General features: G+C 38.5%; 1 protein-coding gene across 1 annotated transcript in view; it reads right to left on the bottom strand.

Annotated features, from left to right (window-relative positions):
• Positions 1-24126, bottom strand: part of TAFA1 (TAFA chemokine like family member 1) — a 218216-nt gene that overhangs the window by 5723 nt on the left and 188367 nt on the right. Inside the window, exon 4 of the mRNA XM_032194135.1 lies at positions 1936-2060. Within this exon, the coding sequence (XP_032050026.1) occupies positions 1936-2060 (125 nt within the window). The remainder of the gene's footprint in view (positions 1-1935; positions 2061-24126) is intronic.

The following is a 24126-nucleotide window of genomic DNA, read 5'->3' as shown; positions in this document are numbered from 1 at the left end:
TGTTGCCCGACTTGACGCAGCAGTACGGACTCAAGCAAAGTTTCAGGGATTATGAAGTAGGATTTTTTGCTTTGAAAATGCAAGAGACAGTTGCGCAGCTCATCATGTCATGTTGCCTTTGTCAGTTGGGCTCTGTAATGATATTTTAAAGCAACAAAGCAAAATTCTACTGGAAGCAGCACCATAAGGTATTCCCCTCACAAGCTAATTAAAATAACTCCTGTGGGTAAATGACAGAAATATTTTTTCAGTTATGAGCACTCTCTCTGTAAGTATTTAATTTAAATGAAATACAATAATGCATACTGAATAGATTGGACCATACATCTGCATATTAATGAAGCTGCTAAATTTCTAGCAATCACCTCTATCTCCTAGAACTACTTTATATGATGATGATCGGGAGAGTTAAGGGTAGGATAAGTTCACAGAAAAACAGCAAATGCAATTCCTAAATTATATAACTTGCAGACAGGCTGCAAAGCTACCACAGCATTGTAATTTAAATAGAAAGTATAACATACTTTATGTTTTTTATTGCTTCTTTAATATCCTTTTCTTCCATTTTAAATCCCTAATTTAGCGAGAAAACTGTTGCCTCACTGAAAAGGTCATATAGTAATTTGTTAGTTTTCCTGTATTTTTTGATTGCATTGCAAGGCACATACAGGAAGGGCACAATTTTAAGTGGTGGTGAGATTAGCTGTGCCAGGAGAAGGTGAAGTTGCAATACAAATCATTCACCATGGGATAAACCACATGGAGGGAAAGAAAAGAATTCAGAAGCCATGGGGATCAGCTTGGGTAAGATCTCCTTCAACAAAAGGCCTGGAAAATGTTAAAAATAATTACAGTTGAGACTGCAGAAAAACAGAGCAGAAAGGAAATCATGACACTAAATTTCCCATGAATTACTAGCCAGATATGAGTATGTAGAACTTTTTAATAAACAGGAAATAAAATCTTGAATATTCTGCTTTTTAAATTCTGTAGGTTTCAAAAAGTATTTTTCACTTTACTGAAAACCAAGATGCATTCATTCATGCAAAATATGTTTGAGTAGACAACGGTATAAAAAATTCAATCGTGGTGTGAAAACAATCTAATTAAAATTATTGAATACAGGTATAGGTGGCCATTTTATGTAAATGATTGTGAAATATTTGACAAAAGCAAAAAATAAAAAAATTATATTTTTGAAAAGATCTCCCCCCCGCCTCCTCCCCAAAGATAATTTCGTAGTGGAAGAAGCTTAGCCACCTAACATTCTACCTTTGCTATTTGCACCCATATTGCAGCATTTTCTTGGCAATGCATGGTGAAAGTCACCGTCACCTGCTGGCCTGTTTTAGCTGAATCTTTAACATCTTGAAGATATGTTAATAATGCATATTTTGAGCAAGTCCACCCTCCATGGCAAAAAGTTGAATTTATACTGCAGGAGTCAGTGAGCCTTATGTGTGCCGATTGCTGATGGGCACACAGGGCTAGACCTAGTTTGCAGTAAGACCTGAAACACAGACAGTGAGCTGAGTCCTCAGCACCATTTTTTGCTACAAAGTGCCTGCACAGCTGCTAGTACAAATGTGCCGTGGGACAGCCAAGGAATGCATACAGGATCCAATAGATCCCTTAGATCTTATGTTCTTCCTTTTAGCTACCAGAAAGGGACTCAGTCTTATAGACAATGTCTATAAGAATGTGACCTGGTGATTCAGTAGCTCTAAGCTGCTGGTTGCCAACCCTAGATTCAGCTGAGCAGCCTGAGTCCAAGAGTTTTCAATAGATCAGAGGCATTTTCTGGCTGGGAAGGTGTGCAGTGATCTTTGAGACATTTACAGCAGACATGATGCTGGAAAGATGTAGGTGTAGGTGATCACTATCAACTCCTCTTCCTGTTAAAACCTCACGGGTGTGGACAGAAAGACGACTTACTCTGGTGGTCTTGATTTTATTGCCAGTCGCACACATCCATCCAGAATTGTCAGGCAACGTCTTACATTCCTCTCCTTCTAGGCAGGGCTCCATCTCACACCACCATTTCCCAATCACTATTGAAGCTAAAAGATAAAAGACAACGATCACAGCAATGTTATAATGAAAATAATAATCAAATTATATCTCAAGGGGACAATGTTCTATTTAGGAGCATTATCTAAGCCCTTCATTTGAAATTTAGTTGCAAGGAATTCACATTTAATCAATTGTTTTGCATCAAATATTGTCCAGGACAGTGCACTGCTTGACACAGCTTCCTTACACAAAAGGCCTAATCTGTGAGTGACCAGTCTGATTTTTTTGTATGTAACAGAACAAGATAAGTTGAAATAGATTTCCCGCCAAATATTCTACAGGTCTTCAGGACTTGTAGCTCAAGGAACACTGGAATCAATGTCTGCTTTGCTACAGGTGGCTTTTTCTTCTACAAACCTGTGCATAATTGTTTGAACACAGACTTTCAGCTTCTGCAATATCCCATAGCAGGGAGTGCTACAACTAGAAAGAGAAGGTAAGGTATTACTCAACTGCAGGAGAATCTCAGTTTGTTGAAATGCGATTATGAATTTTATAGAAACCATATTGTCTTTAGCAGTTGATTTCAATTTCCAAATGCTTAACATTCTAAATAATAACAGTGTTTGGATCTTGTTTGAATTTAATCAGCATGTATGTTTACAACCTTGAGTGTATCTTAAATTAAATTTTATTTTTTTTCCTTGGGAATTGGTATCTGTCCGTAAACTTAACTGTATCTTAATGGCACTATTTTCTGGGGATTTTGATAAACTTTAGCTGACCTTGCAAATTGCAAATATTTGGGGATTGAGCGTCTCTGTCTGTCACTTGTTTTCCCTGGCAAGAATTAATTTCATGGTTGCACTTGTGACGCCTAACTGTCAAAGCTTCTCCCACACTCATTCAGATAGAAAGGCTTAACCCTTCTGTACCTCTCATAGCTGCGTCAAGCCTGTAAAGTACCTTTGAAGCAGCAGACTACCTTGCATCACACCATTTAGCCCTGGAAAATGCCCCCTTGTGCATGGATTGATTTAAGGACATTCCAGAGTTTATAATTAAATTCTTGATTTATTTTTTATCTAGCAGCAATCCGATTATGCTTACGAAGTCCTAAGGAAACACAGAGACTTATATACACATGCTTGTACCCAAAGAAAGCCAAATACCATTTCCTTTAGGTAAGAATGTAACAGAATGAAATGATTTATATTGATTAAATAAACACTAAATCATGTCACATACTCAGAAAGGATTTTTTTTTTTTTTTTTTTTTTTTTACATAAAGTTGGTAGTAAACTGAGGGAAATAAAAATGAGTAATATAGAGTGGGAAGTCCTGTGAAGAAGGTCAAGTATACTGTCACTAAACTTTAGTTTTATTTCTTTTACAGTGTGATAAAATTTTCCTTTGAAAACATGAAATCGCTGTTCCCCATATAAGCTGGAAAAACCACTTGCTGAGCAAGTTGACCTGAGCAGCGAGTGGTCAACACATTTAGTGGGCCGTACTGGAGGGCATCCAGCCCCATTAGGACAAACACACCAGAAAGAGAAGCAACATTGGCGGGCCAGCTATCTCTTTAGAGCTAATTAGCTCTAATAAAAGGTCACTCCAATTTTGGAGTCCAAATTAATATATCTAAAATAGGCCTTCACTTGGTATGTGATTATACCAACAGGCCCACTGGATAGCTGTCCCAACAGGAATATACTTTTCACCTGTTGGGTTTACTTGAAACACAGGCAGTAAATATTTTGGTTTTACAAGCTCATTTGTTCTGAATGAAGATGTCAATAAGTTGGAGCAAACGAGTTAAACTCTCTGTTTTTTCTCTCCTATTTCTTCTCACAGCTTGTGCCTCATTTTTATCATGTAATATATCATTTCTCCATATGTAGAACACAAAAAACCTTTACACCTGCACTTGCAAGGCAGTGTAATGATGCTATTCACACATCATTTTCAGAAGGTTATCATTAATGCTGCTAACAGTGAAGAAAAGAGATCTCTCTCTTTGCTATGCTTGAAAAGGCACATGAGGCTGAATCTGCACTCTAATAATAGATTGTGCAGTGGGCAAACTGAAAACTCTACCCTGCTAAATACAGGCCCTCACAGCAAGCATCAGAGCAGAGCATCCTCAGAGTGCTTTAGGAGAATTTGATGATATGGAATCAAAAGCAATGATCATATTTATTTATTAGTAGCAGTGCTGTAGCATTACTAACTGTGGAGAAATATCCTAGGATGCTAGTTGCTAAAGTCCACAAAACTAAATTCCCTGGCACAGAGAGGTTGCAATGTATTCAGAGATAGGAGAACACACTGACAGGCAGCGTGGGGAAACAGTGCTGCTCATTGTGATTACAATGATCTAACTCCTCATTGATGTTGTTCCTAAATTCAGCCCAAGCATCTGGTATTGACCCCAAAGAAAAATCAAACACAAAATGAGCGCTGAACCCTGATGTCAACTCTTTCATCTACCAGCATGCAGCTTTTAGTGTACCGATCCATTTGTGATCACAGTGCAGGTACAATCACAAGGAAGCCCTCCCAAGGGTCCAGCACCCTCACAGCTCCCTAAGCAGTACAGCTGGGCTGAGGAAAAGGCTCCTTTTTAAAAGGGAAAACTGAGGTCATTTGCAGATGAAAAGCACCAATTTGTTTCTAATACGTAAGTGGGCAAAGTTCTTTATAAGTCTGAAGCACTACAAAGCTTACTGTGGTCTTGTCCTCAGCACCACGCTGTGGCAGGGGCATCTAGAGCCAGATGAAAATTATTTCCTTTGAGTCCTGTGTTTATAGGTTTTCACTTCTATTAAGAGCCTTTTAATCTTTAGGACCAGCTATCTTCCTGGGCACTGCTGCTCCTTTGAGGTCTGCTCGATTTCAAAGTTTTACACCTCCAGCTCTGTTCAAAGAGGCAGGCAAAAGCTTTAAAATGAATCACAGGTGGCTGTGTTTGAGCTTAGGTACACCTGTATGGGGAGGGAGAGAAAAAAAACATCCTCTCTGGGGAGTACAGTGCGGTTTCACTCTGTTTAGGTGATGTCGCCCTGAGATGTGCTGAGGTGGTCGTGTGGGGAGAGATTTGTTAAAATTAAGGTGCTTTCCCTTGGCATGGTTTGTATTTGAAATCTCCAGGATCATGAAAAACCTGAGCTTCTCGGTGACCCAGGTTGCTAATTGTGGACAAGAATTACAGACTCCTGTTAGTCACCAGGCATTGCAGGCTGTGAGCGCTCACATCATTCTGAATTAGATGCTTGTAACATTTTGGAGCGGTTTTCACTGTGTTCTTTCTCACTGTCTGGGGAATACGCGAAGTGTAGAGTTTTTTCATGCAAGGCTGATTTGACTGAGACAGATACCCTCAGCCATGGGGAGAGAAAAAGGATATGATATAAAAGAGGCTTGACTGCTCCTGCTTCGTTTGTGTTATTTTTCCCCAGCTCCTGCTAGTGTAAATAAGGGATTGCTTATATCTAAGCTCTTTTCAAGAAAATGCATCTTTTATGAGAATATTAAACTTTAAGCACATAACTAATGGAGCTGGGGAGAAAGGAAACTTTCTTCTTCCTTCTTCTTCCTTTTTTTTTTTTTTTTTTTTTTTTTCAGTTCAATTCACACTGGATTTTTATCACCTTTGTTAGAGAAGCTATAGAAAAATTTTGATTAAAATATTTAACTTTTGATGCGTTTAGCTTGCATGAATTGCAGACAAAACAAACAAACAAAAAACCACTTAGTTGAAATGGCATTTTCTCTTCATGTATACCATCAGAGAAATAAAACAACAGATAAGAGATCTGGTAGTCAGATTCCATATAGGGAAAGAGCAACAGAAAGTTACGTTTGCTAGTGTTTACACAATTCTATCACATTTTAAAATGAATTTGTTCCCAAACAATGCCCAAAGACCCAGATGGCTGCAGGGAACTTTCTGCTTAGATTGAATTCAGTGGGCTTCAGCCTGCAAAGTTCATGAGATTCTTTGTGGGTTGCATAAGGGCAGTGACCGCTTTTTGACTTGTTCTTGTGCATCCTCTGTAGCACAAAGCTTGGGTGCGTGAAGAGGGCTGACTGGGGATATTTTCCCCTCAAATTTCATAGATAAATTATTCTATTACAGCATCACAATAAAAATGCACTTGAATGCCCTCAAACACCTACATCCAATCTGAGATCAAATTAATAAGGAAATATTAACCATTCGATCACCTTCCCCTTGAATCAAAAGATATTTGAAAAAAAAACAAAACAAAACAAAACCAAAACTAAACAACAAAATAACAACAACAAAAAACACAGTTCATTTGATTAAAACGCCCTTGCTCTTTTAATCTCCCAAACTTGCTGAGTTTTACATTTCTCAGTCTTCATCTTCAAGTTCTTGCATTAAACTGCAGTTATTCTGTCCTTCAGAGCAGCAACTGACTGCTCTCTTACAGGTGATTAACAGGGCAGAGGGAGGTCTGGAAGAAAATGTGCACACAGCTCAGAAACTTGCAGGCACTTGCCTCAGATGTTTGCTGTGCAAGTGAGTATAAAGAATGCGAAGATTTTTTTGACAGATGCAATTCTCCTTTAACTTATCTACTTTTGTATTTAGGAAATTGCTTTAACAATATGACAAACATATATGACAATAAGTATAAAGACATCATATTTAACAATACAACAGTATGACAATACAGAATAATATATAAATTTAATTCATGTTTATGGAACACCCTGAAATATGAAACAGAGCAAAGTTTCATCATGCATTTTTCAACAGTTCAGAGGAAACATGCTATGTATGAAAATGCTCCAAGATTACTTCTGCATTTGCCATCACAAAGCCACAGCAGCTATCTCTTTTTGCCTGTGATAAAGTATACACATTTTGTTTATTTAGAAATAGAATACAAAGGAATAGAGAGATTAGACTGTGCTTCCTCCTGATCATAGGTATTGCGTTACTCCAAGGAATAAGAAACAGAGATCGTTTGCAGAACCAGTATGACACTCATTCAGGATGGGAAGGTTTTTACTGTAAGTGTAAAGCATTCCATTTTAATCTAGTTTCCACCAGAGAAGATTGATATAAATAAAATTTAAATAGAGAACATATTTCACAGATGCCAGCAGTGAAAAAGACTTTGTCAGTCTAATGAAAAGATATCAATTTTCTCCAATTTATTCAATAAATTGTAAGTCATTTTCTAAATGGATTAGATTAAAGGAAAGTTCAAACTCCCCGTGAGAGACTCTTGCACTGATGGAGACTTTTGGCAATAGAAATAGCACAGAGGTAGGTAAAACACTTCAGGCTTTTTTTTTTTTTTTTTTTTTTTTTTTTTTTTAAACCTGGTATAAGCTAGAATAGGAGTATCTGTATCTGTAGCCCTGTACTCACCTATTCCTTAGAAAACAAAATCTCAGAGAATTAAATGAGACATGTAGTTTCTCATATTTTATTGGGATGTCATGGGGTGCAGAATGAACTACAGGGGAGGGAACACACTTTCTAGGAGGATGAGAAAACCGGAGTGAAACAACATGTCCTCTGTGTATTTCATAAACAACTAAGATCCCATTTACTCTGGGAGTAGCAAAGCAGTAGTCTGATAGGTTAAAGAATAAAAATCCAAAACAAGATTTCGGGTTGAATAACACTGTCTAGGAGAAATACAGGATGTTTCCCACTGGGAGTCCATCAAACTACCTGCTTTAATTCAATCTTACTCAATTTTAGAAGCATCAATCTAATGCTCACCCAGTGTAATACTTTGCAGACTTTGATAACAGACCTCTAATAATGCTGGGAAAGCTGACATTTCTCCAGTTTAACATACAAGCAGAGTGCAATCAGTCTGGCAAGTGATGTCTCATATTTCCTAATTACCTCAGATCCAGTCTTGCGGAGTTAATTTAATATGTTTTAATTATAGTAAACATTAAAAAAAAAGAAGAAAGATCATATTAATTTTTTCTTTTAGAAACTTCTTTGCAACATTCTCCAGGTTCTTGAACAATGTATTACAGAGAATTTAAGCTTTTTGTTTTTTATGGTTTTTTTTTTTTTTTTTTTTCCCCCATCTAGACTTCTTGATTTTTCATTGCAGTATATTCAGCAGCCAGAATAAGATATTTTTAAGGGCATAATAAGTATCTGAAGAACTCTGTGGGCTGCACTAAATATACCCATAAAATATGAAAGGTTAAATAAGAGTTAAAGAGTCCCTGAACAATTTCCATTGAAGATCTGCATAAGCCACCAAAATTCAACAGCATGAGAAGGCTCACTAGAGAAAAAAAAACACATTGCCATTTTCTAACAGTTGGCATATTGGTAGGTAAATTGAAAAAAAAAAAAAAGACATGAATGTTGTAAATTTCTCTCATAACATTGAGATAGTGCTGGCTAATGGCCTGGGAATCAGAAACTCCTGAGGCTTCTATAATCGTGGTTCTGCTTCTGACTGTCTCTGTTACTATGGGTAAATCATCTTGTTGCTGTTCCAACTTTCCATCTGTAATATTATTTACTTGAGAGGAAGAGGTATTTTTGCATTGTTTCCTTGTATGTTCCTCTCTATCCTTACTGACCTGTTGAGTTTCATCACTTTGGGACTGACCTTTTTTCTGCATTTCACAACTAGAAGAAAGGTGTCTTGGATGGTAGCAGAGCTTCCTAGGTACTATGATAATAAAAAAAATAACATTAGATTTATGTGATGTCTGTCTGCTGCCAGGAGGTTTTTAAGCACATGTATGACTTTCAGAGATGGTCTGCTAAAGAGCAGATTTCATCCAAAATAGCTCAGAGCTTGCAAGGGAATTTTTAGTCCTCATGCTGCTCAGTCTGTGAGGCTTATATGCTGCAGCTTGTCATTTTTTCTGTGTCCCTCTCATTGCACCTTTGGAAATAAATGTTGCTCAAACATATGGCTGAGGGGCATCTGTAACAGAGGCAGGGCCATGGTTTCTCATGGGTGGCACCTTCATGGCAAGCGAATGTGCATCTTTACTTCCAGGAATGTATTAATAATGACAGTACTTAACTCCTCTGAGTACCTAAAAAGTGTGTACAGCTGTTCAGATGGAAAAGCTCTTTTTGTCAGCTTAGGTGCACAGGTAAACACATCCAAGTTTTAAGGAGAACTGTAGGGATTACTTAATATCTTCTGAGTTAGGTACATCTCAGAGATCTCACGTGGAACCTTTAACTTCTAGATTTTGGGAAGTCAGATTTGTTTCAGATACTCACAACTGAAATCCCAAATACAGCATGATCCACTAATTGGGAAAATACACAGCCTGACAACTGGCTCCCACCCCAGGACAGGTCTCACTTGCTAATAATGTACTCAAAACATATGTATATATATATATTTATTTATTATTCCACATGCCACTTAGCTCAGATATGTGCTTGATATTTTTCTCTGGCAGTTACAGATCACAGCTGATGTTTTAACTGAGCCTTTTGTGCATTACTTATCTGGAAACATATCTGGAAACTTGATTTCTAGAATGAATGACAGAGAAAGTCTTGACAAAACAGGTTTCTGTAGATATATGTGCCAGAGAAGAAGGAAATGAAATGATGAAATAAATCATCATTGATAAATTTGTCTCCACAGAAGCACATAATGTTTTCTATGATTTTCTGGAGTGCTAGGACACAATCGTACTTTTTTTCTTGGTAATTCTTGAAGTTGTGCACAGCAACATACATCTAAAGCAAGCGTGGAGTCACCCACCCTTATTTATAGTTTTATGCATGTGAGTTTATTGCTGATTGACATAACCTCATTGCAAAGAGAGTGGGTCACTTCAGAGCAACCTGATGACACTAATGAGTGCTAATGAGACTAATGAAAACATGAAATGCTCACCTGCAGGGAGCTGGAATGAATGTATGTGACTGAGGATCCTGTCTGAACCCATATGGGGAAAACTGATCTTTTGTAGGTTAGGGAGACCCATTGCTGTTATTTACTGCAAAGTTTGGAACTGACTCTGTCCCTTGCTGCAGGATAAAGCCGATAAAATATTTGTGCAGTTTAGCAGCATTATTTACATCCTATTTGAACTGCTTCTAGATAGCCTAGCAAATGCTTAATCTTATTGTTATATATTTAATGAAATGCCAATGAACTGCAGCATAATTATACATTTCTGGAAAGACAATAGGAAGCAGCTCATAAATATTCACACATATGTCTCAGGCCAGGGTTGAGGACTGGCATGCTGTCAAAGAAGAAAAATGCCTCCATGCAATGTTAATTTTTCATTAATAATAATTCATTAATGGAGCAAATGGAAGATGCAGAACAAGAAGAGCCTGGCTGCGGGTTGAAGATGGGGGGGGGGGGGGGGTACCGGGACATCTGTGGGTGGCTTTCCATTGCTATTCCTCTGGTGGCAGCAGGGGCCCTAAATTAAATCTGGCTGATGAGTTGTTGTGGTCCTGATGCTGCAGTGGAGATGTCTGCTCACGCAATCATAAATGCCAGGAAATGACGGTGTTGAACCAAAGATATAATTACTATGACTTTGTCTCTCATGATGGTGGAAGTGAGCACCCGAGAGGAACAAATATTGCCTGTCTTTGCATTAGAAATCAATAAGCTGTGTTTAAGGTCTGATTCAACAGTTACTGGAAAAAAAAAAAAGAAAAAAAAAAAAGAGAGAAAAAAAAATCTTCCTTAGTTTTTGTGGGCTTTGAACCAAATCTGGTGTCTGTAAAACTTGATGTTTGCTCAAATGTGAATTCCCTGTGCCCTGGGAGGCCAGGTTTAGTGAGGTGGAAGGGAAAAACTGCAAGATGGGCTCCAAAGAGTGAAAGTGTATCATGAAATTTGTGTGAATGAAGTGCCAGAAACTCAGCTTAGCAGCAAAGCCATGAAAGAACACTGAAAACGAATAAATTATATAAACATAATGCATTTATGAGACATAACAAAGCATGCATAATATATTGGATAGTTATCAGTTATGAAATTAAGATCTGGTATGCTGCTTGTGTGGTATTTATCTCTTGTTTCCAGTCCATGTGGAAGATCCCTGTAAACAAATACATAAGGAAATAGTTTCCATTTAATTTCTAGACATTAATAACACACACTACAAATATGTGCTTCTGGTTGATGAAAAAAAAAAAAAAGCTTTGTATATGATTTCCTGTGTGAAAAGTGATTATTTTATTTTTAAAATGCAAACTATCATATTGTCACTGGATTTCCTGTTAAGAACAAATGAACAAACCAATAAAAACCCTATGTTTTCTGTGCTTTAAAGTCCTAAGGCTGAAAATGCTGGAGATCCAGGCCTCTCTTTGTAATAAAACAAGAGTTGTCACACATATACATGTTGTTGAAAGTATGCAAGGACAGGAGAAATTGCAAAAGAAACAAAGGCACAATGGCCAGAGATCAGTGTGAATAGTAAAAGGATGATGTTTCTCCTATAATCTGGATTCCAAGATTTTTCTGAAAAAAAGAGACTTCTAAAAAGCATGAAGTACATTAAGCTATCTTCTAATCTTCCCCTGAAAAGGATGGGAAGAGGTTAATAATCAGAGCTGGAAAATTCCTGAATGCACCTCATAATTTTGAGGTCATTACAAGAACCTGATGTCCTGAAAGCATCTGAGTATCACTGTTGGTCTAAGCCTCTTGCTGGGATGAGCAGCACTGGCAGATTCAACAATACATTGATGTGTGTGATTAAACATGGATTTCAGCCATCACTTTAGTGACTCAGGTTTGTGGTTTTATAGGAGAACCCTTGCCTGAGACCTCATCCTTTTGAACAGGCTGATGCAGCCATCCGAAGATAGGGTTGGGACATGAGCAGCCATGTGCTGGCATGAGCACAGCAGCAGGACATGGCTCCAGAAGGACCTTCTTGTCCTTCTCAGTCCCACCAGTACAAGCACTGGCCAGTGCAGTCATGCTTGCGTCCCAAACACCCACCAAGAACATGATTTCTCCTCTCTAATCACAGTAAAGCTGCCTAACTGGTCCATGGTTGGTGATTAAAACACCTCTCAGGTATTGAAGTTCATCTGCACTTGACCTAATGCCTCATAATATATTCTTGATATGTTCTCTTTCCCCCAAATATTCTGCCTGTTGTGTCTTACAGCCTAATAAAAAATGCACAGAACTATTATCCAAGATACTTATGCAGTCTTCATTAGTTTTCTGTTGGTGTGTGGCTGTCTGATTTTCAAAGTAAAGTGGTGGGGGGCAAAGCCCTGATGAGCATAACCCATGGATGACCCAGAGTTCTCCAGAAAAGGATGGAAGCATCCCTTTGGCTTTGCCTGTACACACCATTTATTCTCAGCCAAAACAGTCACAGAAATATGTTTATGATGGGCTGGTTTACAGCTGGAGGAGAGTTATTAAACCTCCACCAACCTAGAAATGCACACTGCAAAGGTCGGGTGCCCCATGTTCTCATTGTATGAATGATTCAATTTGAAATGCTAAACAAAGTCAGGTTTTATTGTCCTAGTGATGGTCTGGCACATGGTGTGCAGCTTTATCCATGGCAGTACCAAAAAGCAGAGCCTGCAAATTTCTAGGAGAGGTAGATCAGTTAACTTGCAATTACCTCTGCTGTGAAGAGAAGCCACGGTCCAAATTCTCTTGCATGAACTGGGGGCTGCTGTGGTATAAATAATAAACCTATAGAGCACTTAAACCTCCACAATCCAGCTCTCAAAATGTGTCTCAGAAGGGCATTGTTTAAAATCTGTATGGAGGAAGCTGTTTTCAAAGGTTACGTTAAATGAGCCAACTGCCACTCCACAAGGCAATTACTCATTTATTAAAAGTGTTGTATTCATGCAAATCTCTTTGTTCTGAGATGTAAGACAAGTCTAATTTTGTTTTAAAGATTAAAGGAACATTTGTTTTTTGTAAACAAATCCCTAGCTACTATTACAAATTACATCATGCATAATCTTGACATGATAGATTTGGAGATATTTCAGCGCAACAATGCCAGTGCAATCGGAACAAGAACTGTTAGGTTGAACTAAAATTGATGAATTGAGCACACAATACTTTGTATCTCATATCATAGCTTAATTACTGCTTCAGTATGCTTGGAATAAGAAAAGTAACTAAATTATAAAAGCTTATCAGCATGAATTAAAAACAGTGCAATTCATGAGTGGATATTAAACTGACCTTAACTGAGAAGCTTTTCTTTGAAATTATGTTTTTCTTCAGTGCTCATAATACCTATTTACTTCAAAACATTTTATAGAGCTGAGAAGTCTGGTAATGGGCACTTGAAATTTCATGGCCGTGTTGGTATTGGCACAGCTCGTGTCTTTTTACCTTCATTCAATTTAACTCTAAGGTGTATTATTTTAAAAGACAAAAATTCACTATCATTTACAGTGTTTTTTTTTTTCTTTCCTTTTTCCTTTTCTTTTTTTTTTTTTTTTTTCCCTCCAACCTTGGGCGAGTCCCTGGATTGCACTTATAACTCTTTGCTACAAATAATACATAAAACGACCTCACTCTGCTTTCCTTGGGGTGAATAATCCTGAAGTTATACAAGGATCATTATCTCTTATGTGCGCAATACACAAGATGTGTGCTTGAAAAATAACCATATGGAAGGAGCTGTGAGTCTTGGACTCCAGATACTCCAGGAATCCGACGCATGCTCTGGTCAGATGATGCTTAGCTATGAAGCCGCAAGCTCTGTTCTCATCACTACAAATAGGAGTCTAGCGTTTTATTTTTCACAAACATCTGTCCTTGTTCTACTTGATCTCATTAATGCTCATACAAAATGAATGTAAATGGAGCCTGAGCATGCCCAGCACAAGTTCTTTTACAAATCTGAGCATGAATTAGCGTAAAATGTTTTGCAGAATATGTTCAGCTCTGCCAGTTGCAAAATGTCTGCAAGCAGAAGCCCTCCAAAGATGAATAGCCAAACAATGATACTGAGAATTGCTAAAATGACAAACAAACAGAAAAGGAAGTTGTTTTAGGTCAAGTTTTAAAATGTTCATATTTTAAAGCGCTTGAAAACAACATGAGGTTGAAATGGCTTTTTTTTTTTTTTTTTCCTAAACAGTCACCACCTGTAAGTAGACAATATATGAAAGATAATTGGCTAGTAAATCCCTTACATTGCAGCCCTCATGCTAGTAAGATCTCTGATTTTCTGTTTTAGCAGTGGAAAAGATGGATGGAGAACAGAAGCAGGTGACTGGACAAATGTTGGGAAAAATCTGAAGTCTGGGTACGTGGAACAAATCTGAACTATCACGCCTCATAGAGGTGATTCCGTCTTTACACGTGCTTTGGTTTTATCAGCCAGCATGAATTCTCAGTCTGAGGCTTCACAGCAATAGCATCTCCTGGTCTATTCTGCATGACTGTGAAGTGACCTTACCAAGTTCTCAAGAAATCCAGGCACGTGACTCAAGGAACTCCCTGAACACAGGACATGGTGACAGAAAAAGAAGTACATAGTGAAAGGGATCATCTTGGGACATCTCTTTCTATTTAATTGATTTAATTATCCATTATCCAAATTCTGCAGAGCTACTTCTGTCCTGATTGGCACCTGCCATTTGTAATGTGTAATGACTTTGACAGCTGGACATGACCATGTGCACTGAGTCTGGGACTCAGAAGATGGGAATATCTCTGAAATGAGTCTTCACATCAGCAATCAGTACTGCAAAACTAACAACTCCAGACCTGAAGTTTTCTCCCATCTGGAAAAGAATTTCAACTGTTTATCCAGGGAGGTTTATGCTATCCTGCTGCTGCCATTTGTTGCTCAATTTTATTTTGTGTCTGTCCTCTCAGATAAGAAATCCCCTTGCACTGTTCAGGCTTATCTGCCATACAGTTGTGGGATTGATGTTCTTCCCAGGACTGCTTACAGTGTCTGACTTCTCACTCACTACATCCATCTGTGCGAGCAATTTCTTGTTTCACTTGCTCCAGGCTTCTCCTCTACACCTATATCTCCTCTTCTGCTCATTAATTCAGTCTCTGCACCTGTGATCTCAAAGTCAAGGATGGAAACTGATGGCTCCTCCCAGAAGACATTGAGCACGGGTAATTATACTCTCACATGCTTGATTGTGTGCCACATTTAGTATAACCACTCTAAGACTGAAGTGTTGATATTTCCCTTTAAACTTTAGGTGCTGCTTTTCTTTTTTTTGATGCTACCTAGAGATAATGCTCCTACCCCTTGTAATGACAGGCAGCAGCGATGTCTTTGTCACAGAAGCTATATTCAGAGTTCTGTAATTAACTTTCAATAAAGGTAGAATATGATAATTTATTATGAGTGCCTTTTGCATGGGCTTCCTCAAATATTTATAGTCTCATTTAAATAATTAATACATGAGTTTTAATAAACTGTTTATATTCACAAAAAGAATGTAATTTGTAGGAAGGACTGTTCAGGTGATAGGAACTATGGATAGACCACATGAATTAAAAATAATGTCTTGCATCTAAAGTTGATATGACCTTCTTTGAAGTTCTCTAAGGTTGCTTTCTGGGGGTGAAAAAGTGCTTCTGTTAAGCCGTTTAAGCAGTTAGGCTATGCACTGCACAGACTGTTGTAGGAAGGAAAAGGGAACAATCTTCAACTTGCCTGGAGACTGTTGAGATCAAGGTTTTGCCAAAGAAACAAAACACATTCTATTAAATAAGCATGTTAACATAAGTATTGTTCTCCCCTGTTCGCCCCCCCGTTCCTCCTTTTATTTTTTGACTAACTGTGGTTGCAAACTATTTCCAGAAAAGAGAAAACAAGATTTTTGTTCATTGGGAGAAATTTGCAATTATTACTACAGCGGGTCGTTATTTATTCAAACATGAGCTATCTAAACCAGCTTGCAACCATCTTAATTTGGTTAATAACAATAAAATCCTATTAACAAAAGCAATTAGTTCACAGGAATCCAGCCAGCTAGGGCTTTCCCACACTGCCTGGGCAGCAGTAATTTCCTTCTTCTGCATCTGAAGCCAAGTTAAGCACTTGGCTCTTGAAGGACACCTGCAATGATTTTGGATTCAGGCTACCATGGGCCCAAGGAGAGTAGCTCTCTCGGTCTACTATCTCCTATATGTTCCTTTATATTAGATTTGGGGGATTTACCCTGTCCTGAGGCAGGGGCCCACCTCACTGAGCTGAGCTCATACCCCAGCATAGCGGCGCTGTAGAGCCTGCAGGGTAAAACTTCTCTGCTAGTGCTGGGCTTGATCTGGTGCTCGGAAGCCAGGCTGGACCTGACACTTGACATCTGCCCTGCATCCACACAGCACTGAAAAGCAATTGCTTCCTGCCATCTTCTAGTTAATAAGTAATTGCTATTGCTTGCTCAAGGCATATCTCTCAAGATGTGTGTGGAAAAGGTTGCTTTTCACCCTGCTATCATTTATCCTCTTCAAGGTTAACTTTAGTCTTTCCGTGAACCACCTTGATGCACGCAGGTGAGTGCAGCTTTCCCTCAAACAGAGCTATTGCAGGTCTGCAAGCTTCTGCACGAGCCTGGATCTTCCTTATTCTAAGCACTGTCCCTTTGAGATGCCAGCAACCCTCACTGCTCCAGGCAGTGTGATCTCAAAGTCATATCACATATAATTTCTTTTCACAAAAGAAATGACAGGTAGAAAGGAGATAGAATTTATTTCCTTTTTTTTTTTTTTTTTTTTTTTTTTTCCCCCCCCTCACCTCATCTATATAGGCACAAACAAAAGCTTCACCACATTTGGAAAGGTGATCTCAGATAATTCAAATATTAAACAAATCCATACTTATCTTGTAACTTCTTCTGCTCCCTTAAAACCAAAGGTACTTTGTTCTACAAACACCTCCTCTTTGCTGTGCTAGTGTAAAGCACCAGCAACCTCCAGCTGCAACACTGGAGAGAGCTTTAGCGAGTAAACCAAGGTTGATACCAGGGAAGGAGAGGAAAGTATACAAATTTAATTGGGCACACAATAACTACTAATTCATAGCAGAACAGATCACAGCAATTCATGCTTATCCCATATAATTCAGTCACAGCAGTATTCATTTTACTATTAATTTTAATAGAATAATTACCTCTATAAAGAAGAAAGAAACTACTGTTAGCGGGTCAGATCCTCCCGTGGTGAAGATATGGTGATTTATGCTAGTTTGATGAGGTTTGTAATCTTCTTTTTTTTTTTCCTTCCTTTGAAAAGGAATTCAGTAATTGACTAGTTGCAAGACTTACATAGGAAATCTATGCTAAATTAAGCAAACTAAGAAGAAATGGTGGAGCAAAGAAATGTAAGCACTTAATAGCAAAATTTACATATGTGTATTTGAGTGTTTTGGTATGTATGTGCCTGGTAGATGCATGCACACACATAAATACCCACAAGCGTCTGAACAGTTTCCAGTACCTTCCCAAGGCTGTCTGGTAGGAGAAACAGTTCCCACAGTGACACACTTTGCTGAATTAATAATGTTATGTGTCCAGATTCAGTTTTGCAAAATGGCAAGCAGTTTGGGATTCCAACCAAATCCTTTCTGAGATCTTAAGAGAGAAGGGTTTAGAATATGTGCTGTATAAATGACCTACAAAGTAAGGAAGAGACAGCTATATAATCATCTCAAGAGCCTGAAGGGTTATGCAAATGACTTATAATTTTGCTCTTGGTTACCAGAAACTTTTGATAGAAATAGGTAGTAACCTGCAGCTGTTGTAGTTCTCATATTTATGAGAATAAGCTTATATGTTAAACCCCCACCTTGAGTTGCTACTCTCACTTCCATTTTTGTCTCCTGTTTTCCCTGACATTTTCCTTTCTTTTTCCTTCATTTTCCTATCTAGCCTCCCAAGAGCAGCTCTAGGTCTGCCTTCTCCCTGGTGTGGGAGGAGAGGAGAGTCAGCCACCAGGAGCTGCTGGGCAGCCTCTGCCTTTGCTTCTTGTCTACCTGGCTTCAGCCACTGCAGTTTGGGTACTTCAGGGTGCTGCGTTATACCAAGATGAATTGCACAGAGAATTACTACTGAGATTAATTGAGTTTATGGCCCCATCCAAGAGTACATGCCCTCTTGTTGTGATTAAAATAATCTGTTGCTTGAAACAGAAGTTAAAATACACGTCAATTTTATCAGTCAGCCGTGTTGTCATTGAATACTTTTACCTCTTAAAAAAAAAGTATTTCAAGATAATTGTTTCTTTTCTCTCTGCCAAGGTTTCATATTCAACTATTTTATTTCAGGTTTCTGTTTAAATTGAAACTACTACAGCATTATATGCAAAGAGAAACCAATCTCAGAGGGGGAAAAAAGAAGAACCAAATATAGATTAAAAAGCTGCCTCTCCAAAGATTTTGAAATATGAGAAGCCTGGCTCTGCATGTAAGATTAATGGCAGCTACGTGTGTGATGAATAGTTCAGCTCAAATCAGGGGAAAGTTTTACCCTAAGTATCTGCTGTTCTGAATGTTGAAACCCTAATTTCATCCGGTCATACAGCAGGTGCACACGGCTCCCCTATTCTCCCAGACTGCACAATGAAGTGAACAAAGAGAAATAATACCTGTGCTTATAATCAACCTACATCACTTCATGACAAAAAGGTAATTTTTCTCTCTGTATATCTTTTTCCTTATTTTTATATGTATTAATATATTGGCTTTGTTCACATCTTATTAAGAAACGTAGATACGACATTGGTGACAGATACTTGTCTCACATTGTGGCTTATGAATGGAGCTATTCTCGTACTTTAAATTATCTTTTTTTTTTTTTTTTTTTTTTTTTTTTTTTTTTTAAAGAATGGACAAAATGAATATTCAGTCACTGTACATTCACAGGCTCAGTTCATGGCCAGGGAGCATTTGAGGCTTCATTTCTGCACTGGGAGCTCATGGGGAGACCTTCAAGCTCTGCCTTGCAGGGTCAGGGAAATACAGAATCCCTTCTGCAAAGAAGTGTCTTCTTCAGTGCTGCTGCAGGATTTTATGTTTTAATATTAACGCATTAGTCAAACAATGTCATCATTTGTTCATTTAAAAACCTTGGAGAAATAGTCAAATTAGGACAGCTTTGGACCTCCCAATGCTTTGGTAGTAATGAGGAGGCTGATGGCACAGCAACATCAGCACATCACTACACCAGAGCAGTTTCCAGTATCTTTTTATCACCACCTCTGCAAGGATTTCAAAACACTTCCCAAGCTCTGCCTTGACATGGTAAAGCTCCGCCAAGGTGAAAGCAAAAGTATATTCCCATCCCTGGATTGTTAGGGATTGTACAAGCTGCTCCAAAGGACATGGGCAGGAAGGGTACCAACTATCCTCTGCCTAGGAGAAATATTGTGTTATATTTGTGTCCTATTTGCTGGAGAGAGAGATTAGTGGCGAGCTCCCTTCCTCTTTCTGTGGGCAGTGGAATAAAAAGGCACTCATGAATTGTTTAGCAATGGTCATAACCTTTTATATAGCTATAAAAAAAGGATTTTTCCAAGGCTAAAAAATGGGACCCAAGAGAGAGCTCTAAATGTTCACATGTACATTTATTATCACTGTTTGGAAGGAAATTGTCCAAAAGATAAAGAGTTACATAAACTTACTTTTAAAGTCATTGTGTTTGCTATTGCTTTCAAATGGAGAAAATTTGAGAAAACAAATTGTACATTTGTTAGTGCTCTTTGTTTTAAATTCTTAATTTAGAAAATCACTGAGGGCAAGTGATTTAGGTGGCCAATTATGGAATTTAGGTAACTCACTAAGTCCTCAGTCTGTGACAGTGAGGTCTTAAATACCTAGTTTAGGGTAAACTGAGAATGGAACAGGCTTTTTCTGCATCTTCATTAATACTTCCTAGTGTATTACATACTCTGGGGCTTTCTTCAGCAGTCTGTCACACCCACAAATCCCCACCCATTTTTAGTGTGATTGCAAAGAGCCTCTTTCTACATACACCTGAGGTAACAATATAGGACGGAGAGAAGCATAGCCTTGTCAATCAGATAGCTGTGAAATGCATTAGATATATACAATATACTTTTTTTTTTTCCTGCATCATTTTTCCCCTCTTTTTCAGGGCATTGAAAGAGTTGGGCAGTAGGGACACACCTTTTCAGCTTCATTTCCCTGGTAGGATCACAAAACTCCCCTCAGAAGCTGAAGCTTCCCTTCAGCTGATGCACATAATATCTGCCAGTAGCAATATTTTGAGAAACTCCACCAGTGTGGCATTGAAGAACTCCAACAAGATGGAGTTGAAAAAAGATTGATGTATACATTCAACATGTTCAGTTTGAAGAATTATGCAAATAATGCATTCTTTACCTGAAACACTAACTGTGCTCTGACCTCTAAGAGCTGTACCCCCCAATTTTGGTCATAAGTAGAGTTACTGTCTTGTCTAATTTCTTATATACTTATCTGCATACAGGAAGCCTGTGTTCCATATGTCTTGTCTGACTGTTTCTGAGGAAAGCTAGTTGCAAGCAGTGGATAACTTTCTAGGGACAAAAGTTACGCAAATACAATTTTGGATTTGGGGATCATGAGAAAGATTCACAGCTTCAATCCTGATCTTCCTGCAGACACCATGGAGTATGGAGAGAACAGCAACAACTGCAGTTCCCAGCCTGAGAGTGATGTGAATCTTCTATATTAGCAGACGGACTTCAGCCAAGGCTCTAAGCTATAAAACAAAGTACTCTAAAAATACCAAACCCTCACTGCCTTGATTCAACTAGCATGCGATGATTGCTAACACGCTTTACAATGTGCATGACAAACAAGGGTGGAATTAACATTAAATCCACCAGCATTTCATAATGCAGGACTTCTTCCTAACCAGAAACACAATCTGTTATCCTCCTAATTTTGATTCTGTCTCTTTCTATCATCATCTTTTTAGTGGTGACTAGGTATGACTGAGAATTAGTTTGCTCCATTTGATCCTAATTCACGGGCATATCTGAGACTTTCTACCTTACCCATCACTGCTGGTGAGTATACCTATTACAACCTATAGTTCACAAGGATTCTGGGATGACAGCAAGCCAGAGGGGGGACTTCAACTGAACCAAACCATACTTATCAACCTTATCATGAATGTCTTTTTATCCACATCTCATTCCAGAGCAGCTGGGAATCATTGCAAATATCTAAAAAATCACGCAAAATTTTGGTCTGAGATAGGCTGCTGTATGGTGCAGGCAGATCCTTCCCTTTAAAGAGGCTCAGAAGAAACCAGGGAGGCTTCAAAAGATTGATGATCAGACAGAGCATCAAAACATCATCTCAGCTGCCTCTCTTTGCTGCTTTTCCAGGGAGCGGTGTCAGCTGCTTCAGGTGTCTCCTCCAGAGGCTTCTTATGAAGCAAGTTGGGGTGAAATTTTGCCCCAAAGCATAGCAAATCTCTGCTCTGTGGGGAGCACATGTGTACTGAATCATTCCTGTAGGGTTTTTCAGTGTAGCAGGTAGTGGTGAAAGACTATCATGTGAGTTAGGTACCCCTTATACCAGTTGATCATGAAGGAAGAAATTCAGCTATGTGCTAGTCTAGAAAAAAAATGTCAAAGGGATATCAGAGAGATTAATCTGGTGCCTTGGAAGCAGCATAATTTGGACAAGACTTGGTAATTCTCTTCAGTGACAAATGAGAGATTTTATCCTTTTCTTGGCAGAAGGGTGAACACAAAAAGAACTCCTCTCCACAGGAAATGGCGAATGCTATTATAATTGCTGACACCATCCTGGCCAGAGATGCTCAATTAGCACTATGTACAATTCCCTTCTAGGTCACAGACTTCTGTGTGAACGTGTACTTTGTGGCTCAGTTCCTTAAGTATGCTGTAGGCACAACACCAACTCTTCTGTCTGCCTGCTCATAAGGTGAGGATGAATGATGTGAACACAGCTTCTGAATGCCCTGAAATGGGACAATTTCAGCCTCTCCTGGGAGCTGGGACTAGGAGTCTTGCACAATTCATGCTGGTCTGTAAACACAGAGCAGCAAGTCATCTCTCTGCAGAGGGAGACCCGTTCACTGCACCAGGCCAATGGTGGTATGGCTTCAGCACCAAACTCTGCCTTCCCTTAGAAAATATATTCTTGTAAGCACAATAAAAGCCTCCTGATTTTTACAAGGAATTAATTTTCTGCTCCCCTGTGATGAATTCCCTGCTAACCAACATAATGTGACAAGGAATAATTGTCAAAAAGTTAAACTCATATTCAGCTGTTTTGATGATTTGGGAGTTTTTCTACTTGCACAGACAGCAAGTAGTATTTTTTTTTTTCCAAATATACTGGACTTGAATACAATCGAAGATGCTCATGGTAAAATATCCACTACCTGTATTTTATAATGGAGAGAACTGTGGAGAGATGCAAGATAGGATATCAGAGCAAAGCTTGCTGGATGCATTGACTCTATTTTTGGCAACTCGCCACTCCCTGAAGATATTTGGTTTCCAGGGGGTGTATAGATCAGCTCTCTTAGGAAAGGACAGACCTTCATAGAAATTTCAATTTGGTGATCCATCATTATGCACCACTTCATAAAAATCTCAAGTAGACTCTTCTCTACTCTAACTGCTATTTCTGCTGTAAAGCTGAGCAAAAAGGGCTGTGCTCATTTCTCGTCAAGAACCTGAATTGACACTCCTGGAAAACTCCTATTAGCTTGAATGTGAATTGTCTAATGCGAAGATAAAGTTATAAATATGGAGTAGCACAACTGGCACAGAACCGACACTATTGTAAAAAATGAGGTATGCTTACCTTGGTCTACTTTATTCTACATATTCATTAATACAGCTTCCACGGCTCACCAAAGTTTGCAACAAACCCCTAATTTTCATCAGATGTCTATCCCACATTCAATGGCTTTTTCATGTCCCTGTGATTCCAGAGGGCATAAAGCTTTGTCAGAAGGTTACCTGAAATACAGTGTTTTCTTTGCAGCATTTTATTAGCAAAAGAAAAAGTAATAGAAAGAGTGTTCAAAGAGGTGTAATATAGTAATAGCATTGAGGTATTGATTTATAAGGAACTGGTTTTAGATTACAGCAGGATAAGCAATACTTAGAAGTCAACAGCAAGTAAAAAGAAAAAAAATATAACAACCAAGTATCTGAATTATTACTGGAGAGAGAAATGTGAGATGCAAGGAGCAACAAACTGAGCAGTAGGCTGGAGATCAGAACTACGCTTATCATCAGCACAGGGTGTCCAGGAAAGGAGTGCAACATGTCAGTTTGACACCAGACCTTGGTGAAGGCAATTACATTAGTGTTTTTGCAGGCAGAAAAAAAATGGAAGAAGTGAGCAACTTGCCCAAATGAGCTAGTAGAAGATCTAAGAAGAAAAGTTGAGAACAAGGCTATGGTCTTCATTTCTACTGGCTGTGACATTGCATTTCCTTGGAAAAGGAAGTGATATTAAAAGTTACTGTTCTGAGAACAGCAGCCTGAAGACACTCTGTTTGGGCATGACTAGAACAGGAGAACAGGCTGGAGAGGTCGTGGAGGGAGACAGCATTGCTGCAACACCAGCATAAGTGTAAAGACCAAAGAGACAGCTAAACTAAAACAGATTGCATCACTAAATCACTTTTCTTTCTGGCAGGGATGAAGATTAATCAAGACAGAACTAAAAGTGAGTCTTTGATAAAATGCTTAAGTGGCCACACTTGAACTGCAAATTATTTGCATCAACTAGAGGATGAAACAGTAGTTTTCCATTATGCTGCAGGAAATAGCGGCTTGCTAAGTAACTCTTAACTTTCCTCTGGCACCTATTGATTATATCCAATAGAAATTAAGAGTAGAAGGCAATTAAGTTCAAAATTTAATGGTGTTCTGCTCCTGTTAATTTACTGCCTGACCTGATCAATACATTACATTGGATAACAATCTATTGCAGTGAGGCTTGGTTCCTCCACTGTCGCTTCCACTAAAATTATTATAATGACTAACTTGTCATAAATAACTAACCTGTAAACAAAACATAAATAAATAATAATAATAAAATAAAATGGGATTATTCATAATAGTGATGAAAAAACAGCTTAAAACTAAATTGACTTTTACAACTCAG

The sequence above is a fragment of the Aythya fuligula genome, chromosome 10 (genome assembly GCF_009819795.1).
Source record: "Aythya fuligula isolate bAytFul2 chromosome 10, bAytFul2.pri, whole genome shotgun sequence".
In the NCBI taxonomy this organism is placed as follows: Eukaryota; Metazoa; Chordata; class Aves; order Anseriformes; family Anatidae; genus Aythya; species Aythya fuligula.
This window is presented reverse-complemented; position numbering and strand designations above follow the sequence as displayed.